General features: G+C 34.4%; 2 protein-coding genes and 1 long non-coding RNA gene across 4 annotated transcripts; 1 reads left to right on the top strand and 2 right to left on the bottom strand.

The window, feature by feature from the left end:
* The first annotated feature begins 5,424 nt into the window (after positions 1-5,424).
* Positions 5,425-7,724, top strand: LOC110104939. Its single transcript, XM_020834252.2, has 6 exons — positions 5,425-5,871; positions 6,014-6,192; positions 6,277-6,379; positions 6,751-6,867; positions 6,953-7,133; positions 7,166-7,724. The coding sequence occupies exons 1-6, from the start codon at positions 5,584-5,586 to the stop codon at positions 7,390-7,392; spliced, it is 1,095 nt and encodes a 364-aa protein (XP_020689911.1). The 5' UTR covers positions 5,425-5,583; the 3' UTR covers positions 7,393-7,724.
* Positions 5,789-6,757, bottom strand: LOC110104940. The gene is made up of 3 exons (XR_002304093.2): positions 6,266-6,757; positions 6,048-6,149; positions 5,789-5,929 (listed from the first exon to the last, which is right to left on the bottom strand). It is a non-coding gene; the product is annotated as an uncharacterized LOC110104940 (long non-coding RNA).
* LOC110104938 lies at positions 7,393-15,882 on the bottom strand. Of its 2 annotated transcripts, XM_020834251.2 has the most exons (3): positions 15,623-15,880; positions 7,616-7,748; positions 7,393-7,534 (listed from the first exon to the last, which is right to left on the bottom strand). In XM_020834251.2, the coding sequence occupies exons 1-3, from the start codon at positions 15,781-15,783 to the stop codon at positions 7,478-7,480; spliced, it is 351 nt and encodes a 116-aa protein (XP_020689910.2). In that variant the 5' UTR covers positions 15,784-15,880; the 3' UTR covers positions 7,393-7,477. The 2 variants fall into 2 exon arrangements, with proteins under 2 accessions (XP_020689910.2, XP_028553347.1); XM_028697514.1 differs by having other exon boundaries at positions 7,446-7,748; positions 15,623-15,882.
* Between the last annotated feature and the right edge of the window lie 836 nt (positions 15,883-16,718).

Genomic DNA, 16,718 nt, shown 5'->3' with positions numbered 1-16,718 from the left:
GTGGAGGAGATGGAAGAGGAATGGTGGAGAGAAAGAGGGGGGAATCGAGAGGATTCGGCGAGGTGACCATGGAGGACAAGCCCCACTGGGGAGGCGGCGGGAGAAGCAACGCGGGGAAAATAGAGAGGAAACCCTAGGGCGCAAACCCTAGCAGAGCCGATTTCTCTCCGTTACAGCCCTGATTTTTTTTTTTTTTTTTTGAGTGGAGAATTTTGTTGGACCTCTATTATGTTAATATTAATTAATATTGCTTTAGGGAATTACTTTATGAGTTATATGTGTGAGGGGTTTCTTTAAGAGTTGTATGCTAAATAAGTCCAACAACCTAGTTGTTATTCTCCTTCACTTACTATCCATAAAGAACAACCAAGGAAAACAACCCAAGAAATGCTCTCCATTGATTGTCTCTCCTCCTTTACCTGTTGTCTACAAAGAACAACCAAGAAAAGTTTCAACTGATCGAGTCTTCCCGCGTGGGCCCTCCTTCCAGCTCTGCTTCGTATGAACATGGTCAATCATGTATAGTGTCTCATTATCAAGCCAAACCTTGCACCGTCTCATGACCACGACCACACGCCTATACCGTGCGCCCCCATTTGCCGCACATGCCCACTAGCGAGCCTATCTTCACGCACAAGTAAGCGACCCGCCCATCGCTCTCGTTGATGTGACCACATGCCCATGCCCACGCATTCACCAAGCTCGCACTCATTTCCTGCTTGGGCTGATACTTTTATGTGCACCACCACTTCGTGTGCAAGCCTATTGACCCAAGCCAAATCTCATTCGCGTTCGACTCTTCCTTTTCTTGTCGGCTTCCAAACGCATGAACCCATCTTTTTTTCTTGATTACAAGAAACACCATCCGTCTTATTGATTATCTCCACCAAATTCAGATACCAATTATTGTGAATTCTTGGCAGAAGAAAGAGCCTCTCCGGATGGTTGCACCACAGGAGAGAGAGAGAGAGAGAAAGGAGAGGGAGAGCGCTCATAATTTTTTGAAGTAATAGCAAAACATAATCTTATTCTTGTCGCACCCCAACAAAAAGAGGAATGCCTTCTATATTTAGGCCCATTCCTTTAAAATAGACTAGACCAGTTCACTAAAATTGAAACCAAAAAACAAAATTAATTACTAATCAGACCAAGTACTAATAGTAAGCCTTTTCAATTATGCAGACATGAACAAATATTAAACAGCCCATTGAGGGGGATGTTTGAGAATCAAAAATAAAAAATCATCATTATCAAATTAACCCTTTTTGTCATGTAGTTCTAACATAATTGCTTGCTTTGTTGCTCTCTTCATCTCTTATCTCCTATTCTACCACCCAAAGCTTAATATTTGTGAGGATAATTTTTGTTGGAGGTAGTTTCTTCTTTTTTTCCTATTTTTTTATGACAGAGCAAGGCAAAATTTCATCATTATCAGTTGTTATATAAAGACATCATAATGTCATTAATAAAAATATCAGATTATAAGGCTTTGTCCCTATGAATTTTATTATCTTTCTTTAGAATTTTATTTTTCAAATTATTGTGGGAGAGATGAGAAGAAATAAGATGAAATAAATCTCATAAGAGCCTCCATCATTGATCTTTATACAAGTGATGATGGTTATGGATAGCTTGCTTGATAGTATATGCCCTTCACATGCTTTCAAATATTCTTAGAGATATCCCAAGTCCAAGTGATTGTTCTACTATGAACTTATGATGTACAGATATTTCTCCTCAAAATGACGTGTATTATCCAATACGTTTACAACACAATACGTGTCTAAGTTTCTGACACATGTCGAACAGGCCGAATATGTGTTCAATTAAAAAAAATATTAAATACAAATTATACATGTGCGTCTTAAATATTTTATAATATTTTTAATATAAATTATTGTATTTAAAATTTTTTTATTTAAATTATAAAAATTAACATTTTTTATTTTCCGTACACAACCTCAAATATAAAAAAATTCTGAAGCATTTCATCCTATAAATATAGATATAACTTGGCTCTTAGGAAATCATTTTCTGAGGAAAAAAATAAAGGTCCATTAATGGGAAAATTATTACGTCTGGTGTCCGAATTCGTCCGGACATCAATCCAGACATGCCACGTCACCAAATTACACTGGGATCCAGTGTATTCGGGTGACGTGGCACGTATGGATAGGATGGCTGGACGTCCGGTGACCGAACGTAATAATTCGCCCCATTAATGAGAATGACTTTCAACTATATATTTTTAAAGCTTAATTAATACCAAAACATATTATGGCTAGCCATGCAAGTTTTTAGGTGGAAAGTAAAATATAAATTATCTTTGAAATATTCTAAATGATGGGTTATTTATCGAGCTCTTGATTATGCTCTTGTAATTAGACCATCTCTTTGATTTTGCTCTTGTAATTAGACAATCTCTTTAAATTGATTTATTTCTTAAACTTTAATTTTAGCTATTGTATTTGAGTCTTTAATTAGCTTGATTATCTTTATCCTCATAATGTGCTATATAATAAATCATTCTAGGAATCCATATAAAATGTGCATCTTAACTAATATAAGGGTATTAACGATTGTGCTTCGGTTTAGTGCCCATATGAAAGCAACTCTTCATCAAACTTTTTCTAGTTATGTTAGTTGCCTTAGAATGTTGTCAAACTTACCTTAACTGCATTTTATGTTTTATTAATTAGTTTATACTCTCTCTCTCTCTCTCTCTTTCTCTCTCTCTCTCTCTCTAATTAAAATGTGCATCAAACGAAGCCTTAGCCTAATTAAGTTTGATATAAACAAAGTAAATGTATTAAATTCATTATTAGGATAACCAAATCCTAGATTGACATTTCCAAGAAATTAACATATTAAGCACCAAGGTTGTGAAAACCGGACCGGACAACGAACCGGAAGAGGGAGAGGTTCACGGTTCGACCGGTCGACCAGTTGAATCGAGGTCGAACCGGATGACGTAATAAATATTAGTCCCACATCATAGGGGAAGTTTGAGGATGTTTCTTTGAACCCTTTATAAAGTGAGAAGTATACTCTTTTTGCAAAATAAATTATGTGATGTATTTAAGATAACTTGCATGTATTATTGTGAAATTAATCATCATATTTAATAAAAATATTTTAAAAAGTTTAAGAAATTTTAATAAACTAAAATATATTTTTAAAATTTTAATTAAAACAAAATTAAAATATTTTTATAAACCGGCCGGTTCTTTCTAACCTGGACCGGTTCAGCGGTTCACCGGTTGAACCGCCGGTTCAATCCGGTTTGATCCGGTTCGATGCAGAATTGGTTCTGAAGCTTGATCGGACCGGCCACATGACCGGTTCACGGTTGAACAGGCCGATCCGGTCCGGTTTTCAAAATAGTGTTAAGCATAATAGTAAAAAGGGAGCAACTTTCCAAGCAACCAAGAAATGGAGATAAAGAGAAAGCTTGATTGTGAAATTTGTCCATGAATAAAGAAAAGTATATTTCAGTGAGATAACAATATGAAGTGGAAAAGAAGAAAAGCACCATTGCCAACGCAGAAGGTTTGATGAAGAGAACATAATATGTAGGAAGAAGGTCATCCATGCTTTGCAATTGAGATCAAAGGATGGAGAAGAGAGGGGATAGGTTCATTTAATTTGTTGCTCTTGTGGTTTTCAGTAGTGGTCGAGGCTGCCCATTGAAGGCAATGACAAATAAGGTTTTCTTGTATTGTGATGAAGATGATGAGGTCCTAAATTGGGGAGATTATTAGGTGTGGTCATCGAACTGTCTGAAGGTCAATCAAGACACGTTATGTCATCCGATACATAACGGTACACATTATATTGGTGACATAACGCATTATAATTGGCCTCCAAATGACGTTCGATGACCACATGTAATAATTTTCGACCTAAATTGAATCAGAGGGTAGTCAGGTCAAGCCCAAGATCATTATACTTTATCTCTCTTTCTTTTTGGGAGAAGAGCCCTAATAGAAACTCTCTCAAATATATTTTATATGTAAAAAAAATTATTTTCTATTTTGTATATTTTATCAATTTATTTGACTTGATTTCTTATTATTTGATTTATTGCCAACTAAATAATTGCTAAAATTGGAGTAAAAATTATATAATTAGCAATCATATACTTAAATTGCTTATTATTATGAATTTGACCACTCATAGTTTAACAAATTAAGTGATCATAAATCTTCTAATTAAATCTTTAAATCAGCTAAATATATATTTTACATGCTATTAATTATATTAATTAATTTATTATAACTATTATTTTTTGGCAAAACAATTAGAATTTAATTTTCATAACATTAGATTCATTAAATTTTGTAGAGAAATTTTCGTATATAGTATAACGTATTTATCATATAAATTCATTAATTTATAATAAATACTAAGAACTTCCCCTTATTTACTTAAATGGCACTCAGCCCATAACATGCTAATCAGAGAATGACCAACGATTATGAAATGCTTATAACGGCTATTTTTAACTGTAGTTAGGGGGTGATTTTGAGCTGATTTCTCACCACCCTTACAAGAAATTATTATGTGTGGACGTTGAACTGTCCGGAGACCAACTAGAACGTGTCATGTCATCTAGTTAGTCCCCGAACGACGTACCAGCCCTCACAGAATAAGTTTTCCACCCTTAGGGAGTAAATAAGGCACTCATGTGAGAAGAAAATGTGAAGAAATACTTAATCAAGAAGGATTTAGGCTTCGTTTGAGACGGATTTTTTATTGCTCTTAAAAAAAAAATTTAATACAGCTTTTTTTTAGTTAAAAAATTTAAATTTTATACTAAAAATTTAATTTACGAAGCAGCAAGAAAACAATCACAAACGAAACCTTATTAGTTATATTATTTTGCAAAATAATATAAAAATAAGCTAGGCATACCATCAAAGTCCTATATAGGGTTCTGGTTGGGTACCCACGCTCTGCACGGGTAGGTTTCGCCCACCCATGGTGACTTTCAGGATGTCGTACCCACTCATACCCACTCACTTTCCACACTTTTTAAATGTAGTCCGTCACGGACTAATGTCCTTGAGGCTTATTGCCCTTTATTATGACAGCAAATTTTCAAGCTGCATATCAGAATTATCATGGTCGTAGTGTGAGATGCACACTACGTAGTAAGGATTATGATAATTTACTACATAAGGTGATTGGCAATGTAAATCGGTTTATCCACCGATGTTGAGTATTCACCCATACCCACCCACGAGGACATGGGTGTATCCATATGCATCCATGCCCATTGGATATATGTGGGTATGTGGGTGGATGTAGGTATGGACATCCAATACAGGACTCTACATACCATCACTTTTTTCTTGAGCTACTTATAAAAATTTTAATTATTTATTTAATTGAAAGCCTAAATAAAAAAACAAATATTACTCAGTGGAATTGTTCCTTTGTTTTTTAATCCTATTAAGTGGAATGGACCAAAGTGACAACGTTAATAAGTACAAAAGTTCTCCCATGCCTTAGCTTGACGATAAGAAGAAATACGAATTTAGGATTGAAGAACTTACAGATCTGAGAAGATAAGGAGCTCTCATGGCGTCAGAGATGGCTAAGCCTGGAAAGAAGCTGGAGTTCTTTGAAGTTGAGGTATGTGAAACAGCCATGGAGATCGGGTTCCTCATTGGAAAGAGGTTTTCCTACCTGATTAAGAACAGGATTGCCTCTGATCTCATACTCCAGGAGCAGCTACTGCCGTTTGCCCAAACTTTTCAGGGAAAATCACTTCTTGATAAACTCTGCAAGAATAACAAGCAAAGCTTTCCAAGGTACTGGGATGAACTCGTCGGTGCTGCAGAAGGGAGCGGTGTCTCAGTTCTAGACGTAAGTTTTTAGCTTAATCTTCATTGACGGCTTTCCTACTGCTTCTTAAAGCGGGTTTCTAATTCAAAAATTAAAATTTTATACTATAAAAAAGAGTTTAAAAAATGGAGCAATATGATGAAAAACTTGTGATTCTGAGCAGCTGGTGCTGCTAAACTTCAGGAAGGAAATTTTACCGTTTGTTCCGAAATCAGGGAGAGCAGCTACCAAGGAAGAAGAAGAAGAAGCTAGTAATGATTGCTCCGATGTTCTTATTGTCAATAACTCCATGGCTATTGCTGCACATAATGAAGATGGAAACGTAGCTCTAATTGGTCATAGGTAACTGAAATGCTACAGTTTGTTATATAGTCACAAAGAGAACAAATGTGTGCTTATATGTCTATGTTTTTACCGGATGTGCAGCTACTTGTTGAAGGTTACGTTGCCAAATGGCTTGTCATTTACCGCTTTCACTTATGCTGGAGAGCTCCCAAGCTGTGCCTTTGGCTTCAACAGCAATGGAATAGTTAGGGCATCTCGAACCGAAAATCTCATTTTTCACTCCAAAATGCAATGTAAAAAAAATGGTCTAATTCATCTCCAATCGAACTCCATTTTACGCCCGGGTAACCGTCTTTCTCCTTCGCACGTTTCTTTGGCAAATCTGGTAGAGACAGAAAAAAAACGTAGGTGAACGGTGCAACGTCAATATTGACGTGGCACTGTTCACCCGCAACCAAATACCGAAAGTTTTGTCGTTCGGCTCAAGCTCACGAGCGAAGCCATTAATGCGTGTGGAGTTCGTTTGGAGAAGGCCTTAGATATTCCATCTATCTACTTTGCTCAAAAGACTGTTAAATGGCATAAGAAAATGAATAAAAAATTGTGATTTTGCAGGCATTTACACTAAATGCAGTACCTCCATTATCTGATGAAATCTTGGCTGGAGGCATAGGTAGAAACTTTGTATCAAGAGATCTGTTAGAATCAACTGACCTTGAGGATGCAATCAATGTGGGTTATATTACATTGATTCTCATTAAGGGCCTTAATGTTGCACTCAAAATTGTACTGATGAAGGATCCTCTTCTATTTCCAGAGAATTTTGTCAGCCAAAGTCTCTGTTGGGCACAATTATAATTTGGCGGATGTCAGAAGTCGAAGGATAGTAAACATCGAAACAGCATCTCGAAACCGCTATGCCTTTCAGGAAGCTGGTCCAGAACAGTTCTTCCATGCAAATTCATTTGGGACGGCTTTTTTACTGCTTCTTAAAGCAGCTTTTTAGTTAAAAATTTGTAATTTTTGTATTAGAAAGTTATTTTAAGAAGCAGGAAAAAAGCCATCCCAAACGAAGCCATAATCTATTTTCTGATTGATCTAGGATACATCAATACGAAAGAAACATCCCTGAAATTGACAGGTCCCACACTCTACACTCTATGCACTGTACTGATTGATTTAGATGAACAAACTCTCTCAATATTTGAAGGAAATCCAAAGAGAGGAGAAACTTGTTATGTGCTCCCGATCTCATAAAAGTTCAGAGAAGGTCCAGATTCAAGTCTCCCTCTGTGGGCTGAAATTCTTGGATTCATTGGATTCATGGCTTCCACTAAACCAATCATGCCGGTTCATAAAGTCCCAACATGTGCCCATCAATGCAACGCATAGCTGCGACCTGTACAATTACCAAGTGCTTCAGATATGGAATATCGCAGGAAAATGTTTCTCCCCTATAAAGTTTATTTTTGAGTATTACCTTTCCATGGATCTCATATTTAATTGGACCATCTAGCTCCGCTCCTAATGTAACTAATTTTGTTACAGTGCTTTGTATATCAGTCACAGTAAAAGATAGCATGGAGGAATAACCGTTCTGTATGGCAATGTTGCTGTACACAAAAGAAAACTCTGAACAAGTTAAAACATCTGATAATGAAAACAATAAATGAAAAACATTAAAAAGAAGTGTTGCATACTTAATAGAGCATATGGTCCGAAGAAAACATATTGGTTTCATTTCATTATTGGAGGATATTTAAATAAACATATTGGTACAATGGTAAAATTTTAAAAAATATTCATGATGGCTATAAATTTGGAGCAACTAATGAAGTTGGTAGGATTATATTAGATTTTCCTCTAGCTTGTGATTTTGTGATTACTGATATCTTATTTAAAAAAAGAGGAGCACCTCATCATTTATAAAAAAGATGTAAAAGACATAGATTGATTATTTTCTTATAAGACAAATAGATCGTTTAGATTGAAAAGATTATAAAATTATTCCAAGTGAAAGTTTATGTACCCAACATCACTTACTAGTTTTGAACTTCAAGATAATGGACCGGAATATGAAAAATAAAATAAAATGTTGTAATACAATTAGATTAGGGAATTTAAATAACATTAATAAAAATAATTTTGAAAATAAGATTCAAGATCTTAAGTTTTTAATTGTGCATGAAGAAGCTGATGTTATTTAAAAAAAGTAGCTATAAATATTAAGAATGTTGTAAAGAATATGCTTAGAGTATTAAAAGAAAAGTACATAATAGTAAAACTAGTTTGTGAATGAATCAAAATGTGCAAGAAAAGATAAAAAAATAAGAAGTTTTGTTATAAAAATTAATTTGGATGTGAAAGCTTGAAAAGTTGAGCAAAATATAAAGAGGTCCATAAAAAATCTAAAAAAAATAATATGTGATGCAAAGATTTTAGTTTTTAATGATTTATATGATATATTTGATACTAATGAGGGTAAAAGATGTTTGTATAAGCTTGTCAAATAAAGAGATAGGAAAACTACAGATCTAATTCAAGTGAAATGAATTAAAGATGAAGATCAAAAAATATTTTTATTAGAAGAGGATATTCAATAAAGGTGGATGAGATATTTCAATAACCCTTTCAATAAAAATTGTGAGAATACGATCGACTTTAGTGGCCTTAGAATCCTAAATGAAAAGATTTTTTTTTTTAATTTTTATCATCATATTAATAAAACCGAGGTTAGAGATGCCTTAAAGAAAATGATGTATGAAAAAACGGCCGGACCTGATGATATTCCAATAGAGGTGTGAAAATACTTAGAAGATGAAGAAATTTCTTAGCTTACCAAACTTTTTAATATTATTTTGAAGACTAAAAAGATGTCAGATGAGTGAAAGAGTGTTTTGAGATTTTTAAGAATAAATATGATGCACAAGAGTGCAAATTATAGAGGAATCAAGTTAATATAACATACTTCAAAATCATAGAAGAGAGTTATTGAGCACAGGTTCTGACGTGATACTAATGTTTCTCAAAATAAATTTGGAATTGTGTCAGGCAGGTATTTTATGGAAGCTATACATTTATTAAAAGGTTTGTAATAGAAAACAAGTGCAGAAATTACCATAATAATGGCCGCGATTAGGAATTTTAGCAAGAACAATACAATAATTGAAGAAAAATCCTTGGAAAATTAGTAGGAAACCTAATTATAGAAGAAAAATGGAGGAAAACAAGCAAGATACAATGGATCTTTAATTCGAGAGGAAGATCTGGCTCTCCCAATCTCTAGCCAACGACTAGAGCTCAAAAAAATTCCAAAGACTCCTAAATTCAGCAAAATATCAACATAACCCTAACCCTAACTCTTCCCCCTATTTAGAGAATACAAAATAAATGCATAATTACTAAACAACCTTCCTTAAATTAATTTTCCTCCTAATTCCTCCCCCTCCTATTTGAAAATTGCTTTTAATTCATAGGCCCCACAAAGGGGGCCGGTGGCTTCTTGGTCCGCCTGGTATAGACCTAGACCGGTCTAACAGTTTGATAGACAAGTATAGAGAGAATAAAGAGGATCTATATATGATATTTATTGATTTAGAAAAAGAATATAATAGAGTTTCAAGAGAAGTGCTCTAGAGTTAATAATGCTTATATAAGTCATTAAAGATATGTATGTATGAGCTATTACTTGTGTTCAAACACAAGTTGATTTGACTAAGTATTTCCCTATTTTAGTTGGATTACATCAAGGATCAGCTTTAAGCAAATATCTTTTTGCTTTAGTCATGGATGTTCTTACTAGACATTTACAAGAGGATGTTCCTTGGTGTATGCTTTTTGCTAATGATATTTTTCTTGTTTATAAGACTAGAGAGGGGTTTGAAAGAAAACTTGAATTATGGAGGTTAATCTTAGAGCCTAAAGTTTTTTGTTTGAGTAGATCTAAAACTGAAAGTGTAATTTTAATAGTAATAGATCTAATGGGGGAATTGTGACTTTGTGCGATCAAGTCATTAATAAGTACACATTTAAGATATCTTGGGTCTATCTTTCAAAGTGATGATGAAATAGATAGGAAAATTATTAGTAGAATTCAAGTTAGATGGTTCAAGTAGAGGAATGCATCGGGCATGTTGTATGATAAAAAAAGTACCCCTCAAATTTAAGAGAAGTTTTATAAGATGGTGGTGAGACCTACAGTGCTTTATGGCACAGAATGTTGGCTATTAAAAGAGAAACATAAAATTAAGTGTTATAGAGATGAGGATGTGGATGAGTGGCTTCACTCAAAAACAAAATGCGAAACGAGTATATATTTGAAAAGGTTGGAGTAGCTCCAGTGGCAAATGAGATTAGAGAGAGTTGCCTTAGATGATTTGGACACATAAAACATTGGCCTTCCGATGACCCAGTTAGGAGAATAGATGTATTGAATTGGCCTATGTTAAAAAAGATAGAGGTAGACCTAAAAAAACTTAATTAGAAAATATTAGAAATGACTTTTTTATCAAATTTTTTTGAGAATTTTACTTTTAATAGGACACAATGGAGAAAGAGGATTCATGTGGCCGGCCCAATGTAGTGGGATAAATGCATGATGCTGTTATTGTTGGTTTCATTTCATTAGAGATAAATAAAAATACATAATTTGATAAAGAAGATTGTACATGAAAACTTTATATTACAGTGATCCATAATCTTACAACAATGAACACATACTTTCTTAAATCAGAATACCGTTTCATTAATAATAGAAAGTAGAGCCGCCAAAACACAAATACACTTTTTTTTATTTGCTGTCTTCTCCCATTGAACTAAAACTCATATTGCTGTCTTCTCCCCTTCCATAATTATTCACAATTTAAGAACTGTCCCTGGTTTAACCATAGATTGGCCATCAGTGAATTGTGCTAGTAATGGATCTGGGTGTAAAGAAGAGTCTTCACGTAACGGTTTCAAATGAGGCAAATGAAAAATAGAGTAAATCTTTGTTGTTTCAGAAGCTATAGTTCATAAACTAATGATGCTACTCATGCTTGAACTCAAAGGGGCGTGCTCCTAGACGACACAGCAGTAGTTTCAATCTCGAGGCGCTAAGGAATGACTGTAGAGGGCATTAATCTATAAACTACCTGAATTGGTGTCATTGTTATAAATATGTGTAGCAGAATATTGGAAATTTTGTCCATGGGTGAAATTTCAATCAAGTGTTTGGTAGTTCCACCACAAAGCTAGGTAGATATTGTTCAGGTCCTACATTTGTCACCACGTAAAGACAATTTCAGAAAGGAGAGCAGAGAAAGCAACTGTAAGGAAATACACATAATAGCATAGGACTTTCCATTCTGATGTAATAGCTTTTCATAATGAGGTCTACTTATACTAGTGTAAGTGTAGGATGGCTATGATTAAACAAAGTTGTTATTATCCAACAGTAATGCTTGCTTGTGTCGTTAATGGAGTGTGCTGCCATGTGCTGCCGGTAATGCCTTCTGATTGTGGTGTGTTGTTAGTCCCTCGCAAACTAATGGTGAAGAATGAACCAGTAGTTTGGATCTCAAAAGTTGGAACTGAGGTGTAGAAAATGGCTTTGTTAGGATATCGATAACCTTATCAGTCGTGGAAATGGGAAGAACTCTGATATCCTTAGCTTGAAGATGATCTCTGATGAAGTAAACATCAACTTCTATATGTTTCGTTCTTGCATGAAACACAGGATTATTGACAAGCGCAATAGCAGACATGCTATCGCAGTGAATGTCTGTTGGATCAAGTTGAGCAAGATGAAAATCTGATAGAAGTCGATGAAGCCATATAACGTCAGAAGTGGCAGATGCTAAGGCCCTATACTCAGCCTATGTGGAGGATCTTACAACTGTTGTTTGTTTCTTGATTGTCCAGGAAATTAAAGTATCACCTAGAAATGAGCAATAGCCGGATATAGAATGCCGAGTAGAAGGATCCGTGGCCCAGTCAGCGTCAGAAAATGTTTGGAGATGAAGAGAGGATTTGAGAATGGGAATGTCGTATTGACTGGTACCATGTAGATAGCGTAGAAGACGTTTGAGTTGGAGAAAGTGGTGGGTTTGTGGATTGTGGAGATGTTGGCTCAAGATAATGACTACGAACGAAATATCTGGTCGGGTGATAATTAGATAATGGAGAGAACCTGTGAGTTGACGGTAGGAGAAGGGATAAGAGAAGTGTGATTCAGCTGATAGATTGGTAGGTAGTTTTGTATATGATGGATTAGCAAGTGGTTTGCACTTTGTTAGACCTGCCTGTTATAGAATGGAACGAGTATAAGCAGCTTGGGAAAGAAATAGATTATTGGTAGTGGAGCTATCTCAATGCCGAGGAAGCAGGATGGCTGGCCAAGATTTCTGATGGAAAAATGTTGACTGAGAGAAGATATGATGTCGAGTAGCGTATGTGGATTATTTTTAGTAAAGAGTATGTCATCGACATAGAGAAGAAGATACGCATTGTTGTTATCTTGATGTTAGGTAAAGAGTACTTTAAACTCTATTTCTTATTGTTTATAATTAATAGAAGTCACCTGTTGAGTTTATCTGACAAACACACTTGTTATTTTTCTCCTAATAAATCCTACCAAATTGATTGGTGGACCATCGTCATAGCAGCATATTCATCAACAATAGATATTATTTGGATTCAATACTTGTTTTTAGTTTTTACAATAGTAATTCTTTATTTAGACATTTATGCTAGGTTTTGGTTTGTACTGTAAATGCAGTTAATCACTTTCTTTTGATTGGTGGAGAATGTCATATAAGCAGATTCATCAATAATAGATATTCTTCGGGTTCAGTACTTATTTTTATGATAGTAGTTCTTTGTTTAGACATTTATATTAGGTTCAGGTTTGTTTTGCATATGTAATTGATAAATTTTTTTCATTAGTCAAGTCTTTTAATTTCCTTGGAAAAATATTGTTATTATTTCTTTTATTTAAATAAAGGTTCCTTTCATATATCATATAATTGCATTTGTGCTTATTTATGTGTATATGTGAATTGCTATTGGAATACAAAACTCAATTCACATGGCCTTCAATCATGGGGTTTTACTAGAAAGATAAAGTTAAGTCCATTCATCATATTCCATATCACTAGAGTGCACCACCTTCCAAAACCGACTTATGCTAAGAAATATATTATAGACTAATAAGAAGACTTGATGGCTGAGTGAATACTTGATGGCTGAGTGAATATTAAGAAATAAGAAATTAAAAGTGTTTTATTGAGTGATACAAATTAATCACTATTTTTCTTAAAAAAATTCAAATTTTACTGATTGTAATTTATCTTTTAATAAAAAAAAAGCATGTTCACTCTTCTTATATTAAAAGCCCCAAGTTATTTTTAAAATAATAAATTAGTAATACTTGAACTGTGATTTTCTTTTGCTTTCATCTTGCATACCATCCTACATTGCATGAAAAACCCTAAACCCCACTCATAATGCAATAATAGATAGTGCTTTTGTTATTATGTTGAGCCATAAGTTTAAAAAACATCTTTGCACAAACCTCTAGAGCACATATTATAATTAGGGCCTCCTTTTAACAATGTCTTATAATGAGATTGCATTTTGTGTGTTCTAAAATTGTACCAATGATGTATCTTTATAGCTAAGCTTCATCATCATCATCATCCTAGCCATTTAGAGCTGACCATATAAAGCCCTTCTAAAATTTAATTGCATAATGGGCTGCATCTAAGGTTAATGCTAGTTTATAGGAAAAAACAAAAAATTTTGGGTAATTTCATCATTTAGCCTACGGCATCTTCTTCCCATTCCTTTCACATTAACTCGATCCCCTGCAACAATGCATCTCATGCTCTATGTTGTATTAGCTCACATCATTTATATCTGTATTCTAGAACTTCTAACAAACTATCAATTATGAAATAGCTTCACACTATATTCTTTGGAGTACTAACAAAAAATACATGAGAACACTACCACTGTCACCATGTTCAAGTTGTTTTTATGAACTGCTTTGTTGCCACACTAGGATCCAGTGATCCACATATTTCATCGGATTGTTCTAATATGAAATTTCATACTCCAAAATACTATTCCCAATTCTAATCAAATAAGAAGTAAATGTGTAGTGCTAAGGATATAACATCTTCTTGAGTTCAATAGTCTCACTATGCCAAGCATAAAGGATTCTATTATGTTCAACGGTAAAAGAGCTAAAATATTGCAACCAAAAGTTGAATCTTGGCAAAACGGTAAAATATTCAAATTTCACTCATCTTACTATAAAGGATGGCTACCACTCTCTTAAAAGTACAAGAAAGTATAGGTATATGGCTACTAGTTGATCATAATTTAGTGTCATGGCTACAGAAGACAATTAAATGCACAAAGGTAAAAGGATCGACATGAAATTGAAAACCATTAGATTGAAGGTGAGGTTATTGCCCTTGTTTATTAGATGTAAGATATATAAATTGACAGCGTTATTATTAGGTTCATTGCAAATGGAATATTACCAAACTTCTTTAATTATCTAAAGTTAGAAAGTTTTAACAGTCTTCCTTCTACCATCTCTTGTTCAATCTATCAGCCCTTGGAACATTCTTGAACACGCTTCCATCCCTATAGCCTCACAAATTATACAAGCAAACTATCTTCTTCCATTGTAATTATAATATTTACAATAACATTAGTTCAAACACCAATCAGTAGGTCCTCTAACTAAACTTTCTCGTCTTGCCACTCTTGCATCAATATTTTCTTCCTGCCGATTTCTGAACAACAAAAACAACAACATCAAGCCTTTGTCCCACTAGGTCGGGTCAGCTACATGAATCTTTTTTCTCCATTGTGTCTTGTTAAAAGTCAAATTCTCGTTTAAATATAATAAAGAAATCTCATTTCTAATATTTTCTAACCAAGTCTTTTTAGGTCTATCTTTATATTTCTTAACATAAGTCAAATATAATAACCTCTACTTTCCTAACCGGGTCATCGGATAGCCGCCTTTTTATGTTACCAAACCATCTAAGGCGACTCTCTTTAATCTTATCTTCCATTGGTGCTACTCCAATTTTTCACGTATATGCTCATTTCGTATCCTATCTCTAAGGGTAAAGCCACGCATCCACCTGAATTCCTTCACAATTCATTTCCCTGGCACCATCTCTTCGGTAACCTAATTGCTAATCCCAACAAGAACAACAATACATTACAGGCAAACAACCCACAAAATAAAAGCATACATATCTATGAAATTAAGCAACACGAGAGAAATCACCACCAATCTAGCTTCAAACAAATCAATTTCGAGAATATATCAAGAAAAAACACAAGTTTGTTAGAAGAAAACGCCAATTTCGTGCGGAGGCAAACAGAGGGTAAAATCAGGCAAAGTAGAAAAAAATGTAAGGGCATTTCTGCCTTCAATTGTAAGAAATTATTTCAATCCACTCAACGGGGAAAAAGAGTGAACCTGTCGGAATTCATGAGAGCGAGTTTGAGGGGACCAGACTGGAGCTCAGCCCACCGGAGAGTGCAAACGTCGATGGAAAAACCCAAGCCCTCCGAGTAGAAACGTGCAGCTTTAGGCACGTCCCTGTGAAGCTGAAGAACCCACCTGAAAGCTGCCGCCATTGATGGTGTTAGAGAGGAGAAAGAAAGAAGGAGAAACGACGGCGAGAGTGGCCGCGAGGCGATGCATCGGATCCTAGTAGACACTAATTCGAGTTGAAGTCGATTTGACCGGTTTTTACTCTAATTGGGACCTGTTTTGTAAATGGGTCCATTGATTGGACGTGTCAGTGGCTGGCTTCAGCCTAACCCGATAGCTCACGCAGCACGTTTAGTAATACCTGCCTGAATTGAATATAACCTGAACCGAGGGTGCAATGACACAATAAATGAATTATAGTGGAGTATAGTGGAGCTAACTCATCAACTCATGACCTAACTAATTTTTAAATATTAAAATAAAATACATTTAAAATATCAACAATTTTAAAATAAAGTTGTTATTGTTTTTTTAAATGATTTTTTTATTATTTCTCGTTTAAAATTTTTTAAGCATGTTATTATAATAATTATCTGAATAAGAATAATCCGTTTTTTTCATAATAAATGAGTCATTTTATTAAGCAGATTACTTATTATATTTTAAAGTAATTTTTTAGTATAAAATTTTTTAGTTGAAAAAAATTTTATATTAGAAATCTGCTTTAAAAAATAGTAAGAAAGTTATCACAAACTAAGGCTTCATTTGTGACAGCTTTCTTACTACTTCTTAAAACAATTTTTTAGCACAAAATAAAGCTCAAGAATAAAGCTCGAGCTAGAGCTCAAACTCAAGTCGAGAGTTACTTGAGTTGAGCTCGACTCATTTACAATATGCTCAAACATGGAATCTTTTATGGGAGAAAAATAACCAAAGCCACTAGACCACATTTTAAGAGCCAAAAGCATGTTATGCATCTTGTATAGTTGTTTGATAGTGGCTTTATTCATAGGTCTAGTAAAATTTTTATTTTGAAGACATTGGCTAGCACAAGTAAGAGTAAAATAATAGGAATATT

The sequence above is a fragment of the Dendrobium catenatum genome, unplaced genomic scaffold (genome assembly GCF_001605985.2).
Source record: "Dendrobium catenatum unplaced genomic scaffold, ASM160598v2 fragScaff_scaffold_113, whole genome shotgun sequence".
NCBI classification, from domain to species: domain Eukaryota; kingdom Viridiplantae; phylum Streptophyta; class Magnoliopsida; order Asparagales; family Orchidaceae; genus Dendrobium; species Dendrobium catenatum.
Note: the sequence above shows the minus strand (reverse complement) of the source record. Positions and strands in the feature narration are given on the sequence as shown.

Coding starts and splice junctions, on each gene's coding strand:
- LOC110104939 (XM_020834252.2), top strand. CDS start 5,584: ATGGCGTCAGAGATGGCTAAGCCTGGAAAGAAGCTGGAGTTCTTTGAA. Junction 5,872..6,013: donor GCGGTGTCTCAGTTCTAGAC/GTAAGTTTTTAG, acceptor GATTCTGAGCAG/CTGGTGCTGCTAAACTTCAG. Junction 6,380..6,750: donor GCTTCAACAGCAATGGAATA/GTTAGGGCATCT, acceptor GTGATTTTGCAG/GCATTTACACTAAATGCAGT.
- LOC110104938 (XM_028697514.1), bottom strand. CDS start 15,783: ATGGCGGCAGCTTTCAGGTGGGTTCTTCAGCTTCACAGGGACGTGCCT. Junction 7,749..15,622: donor GCTCTCATGAATTCCGACAG/GTTCACTCTTTT, acceptor TTTTGTGTACAG/CAACATTGCCATACAGAACG.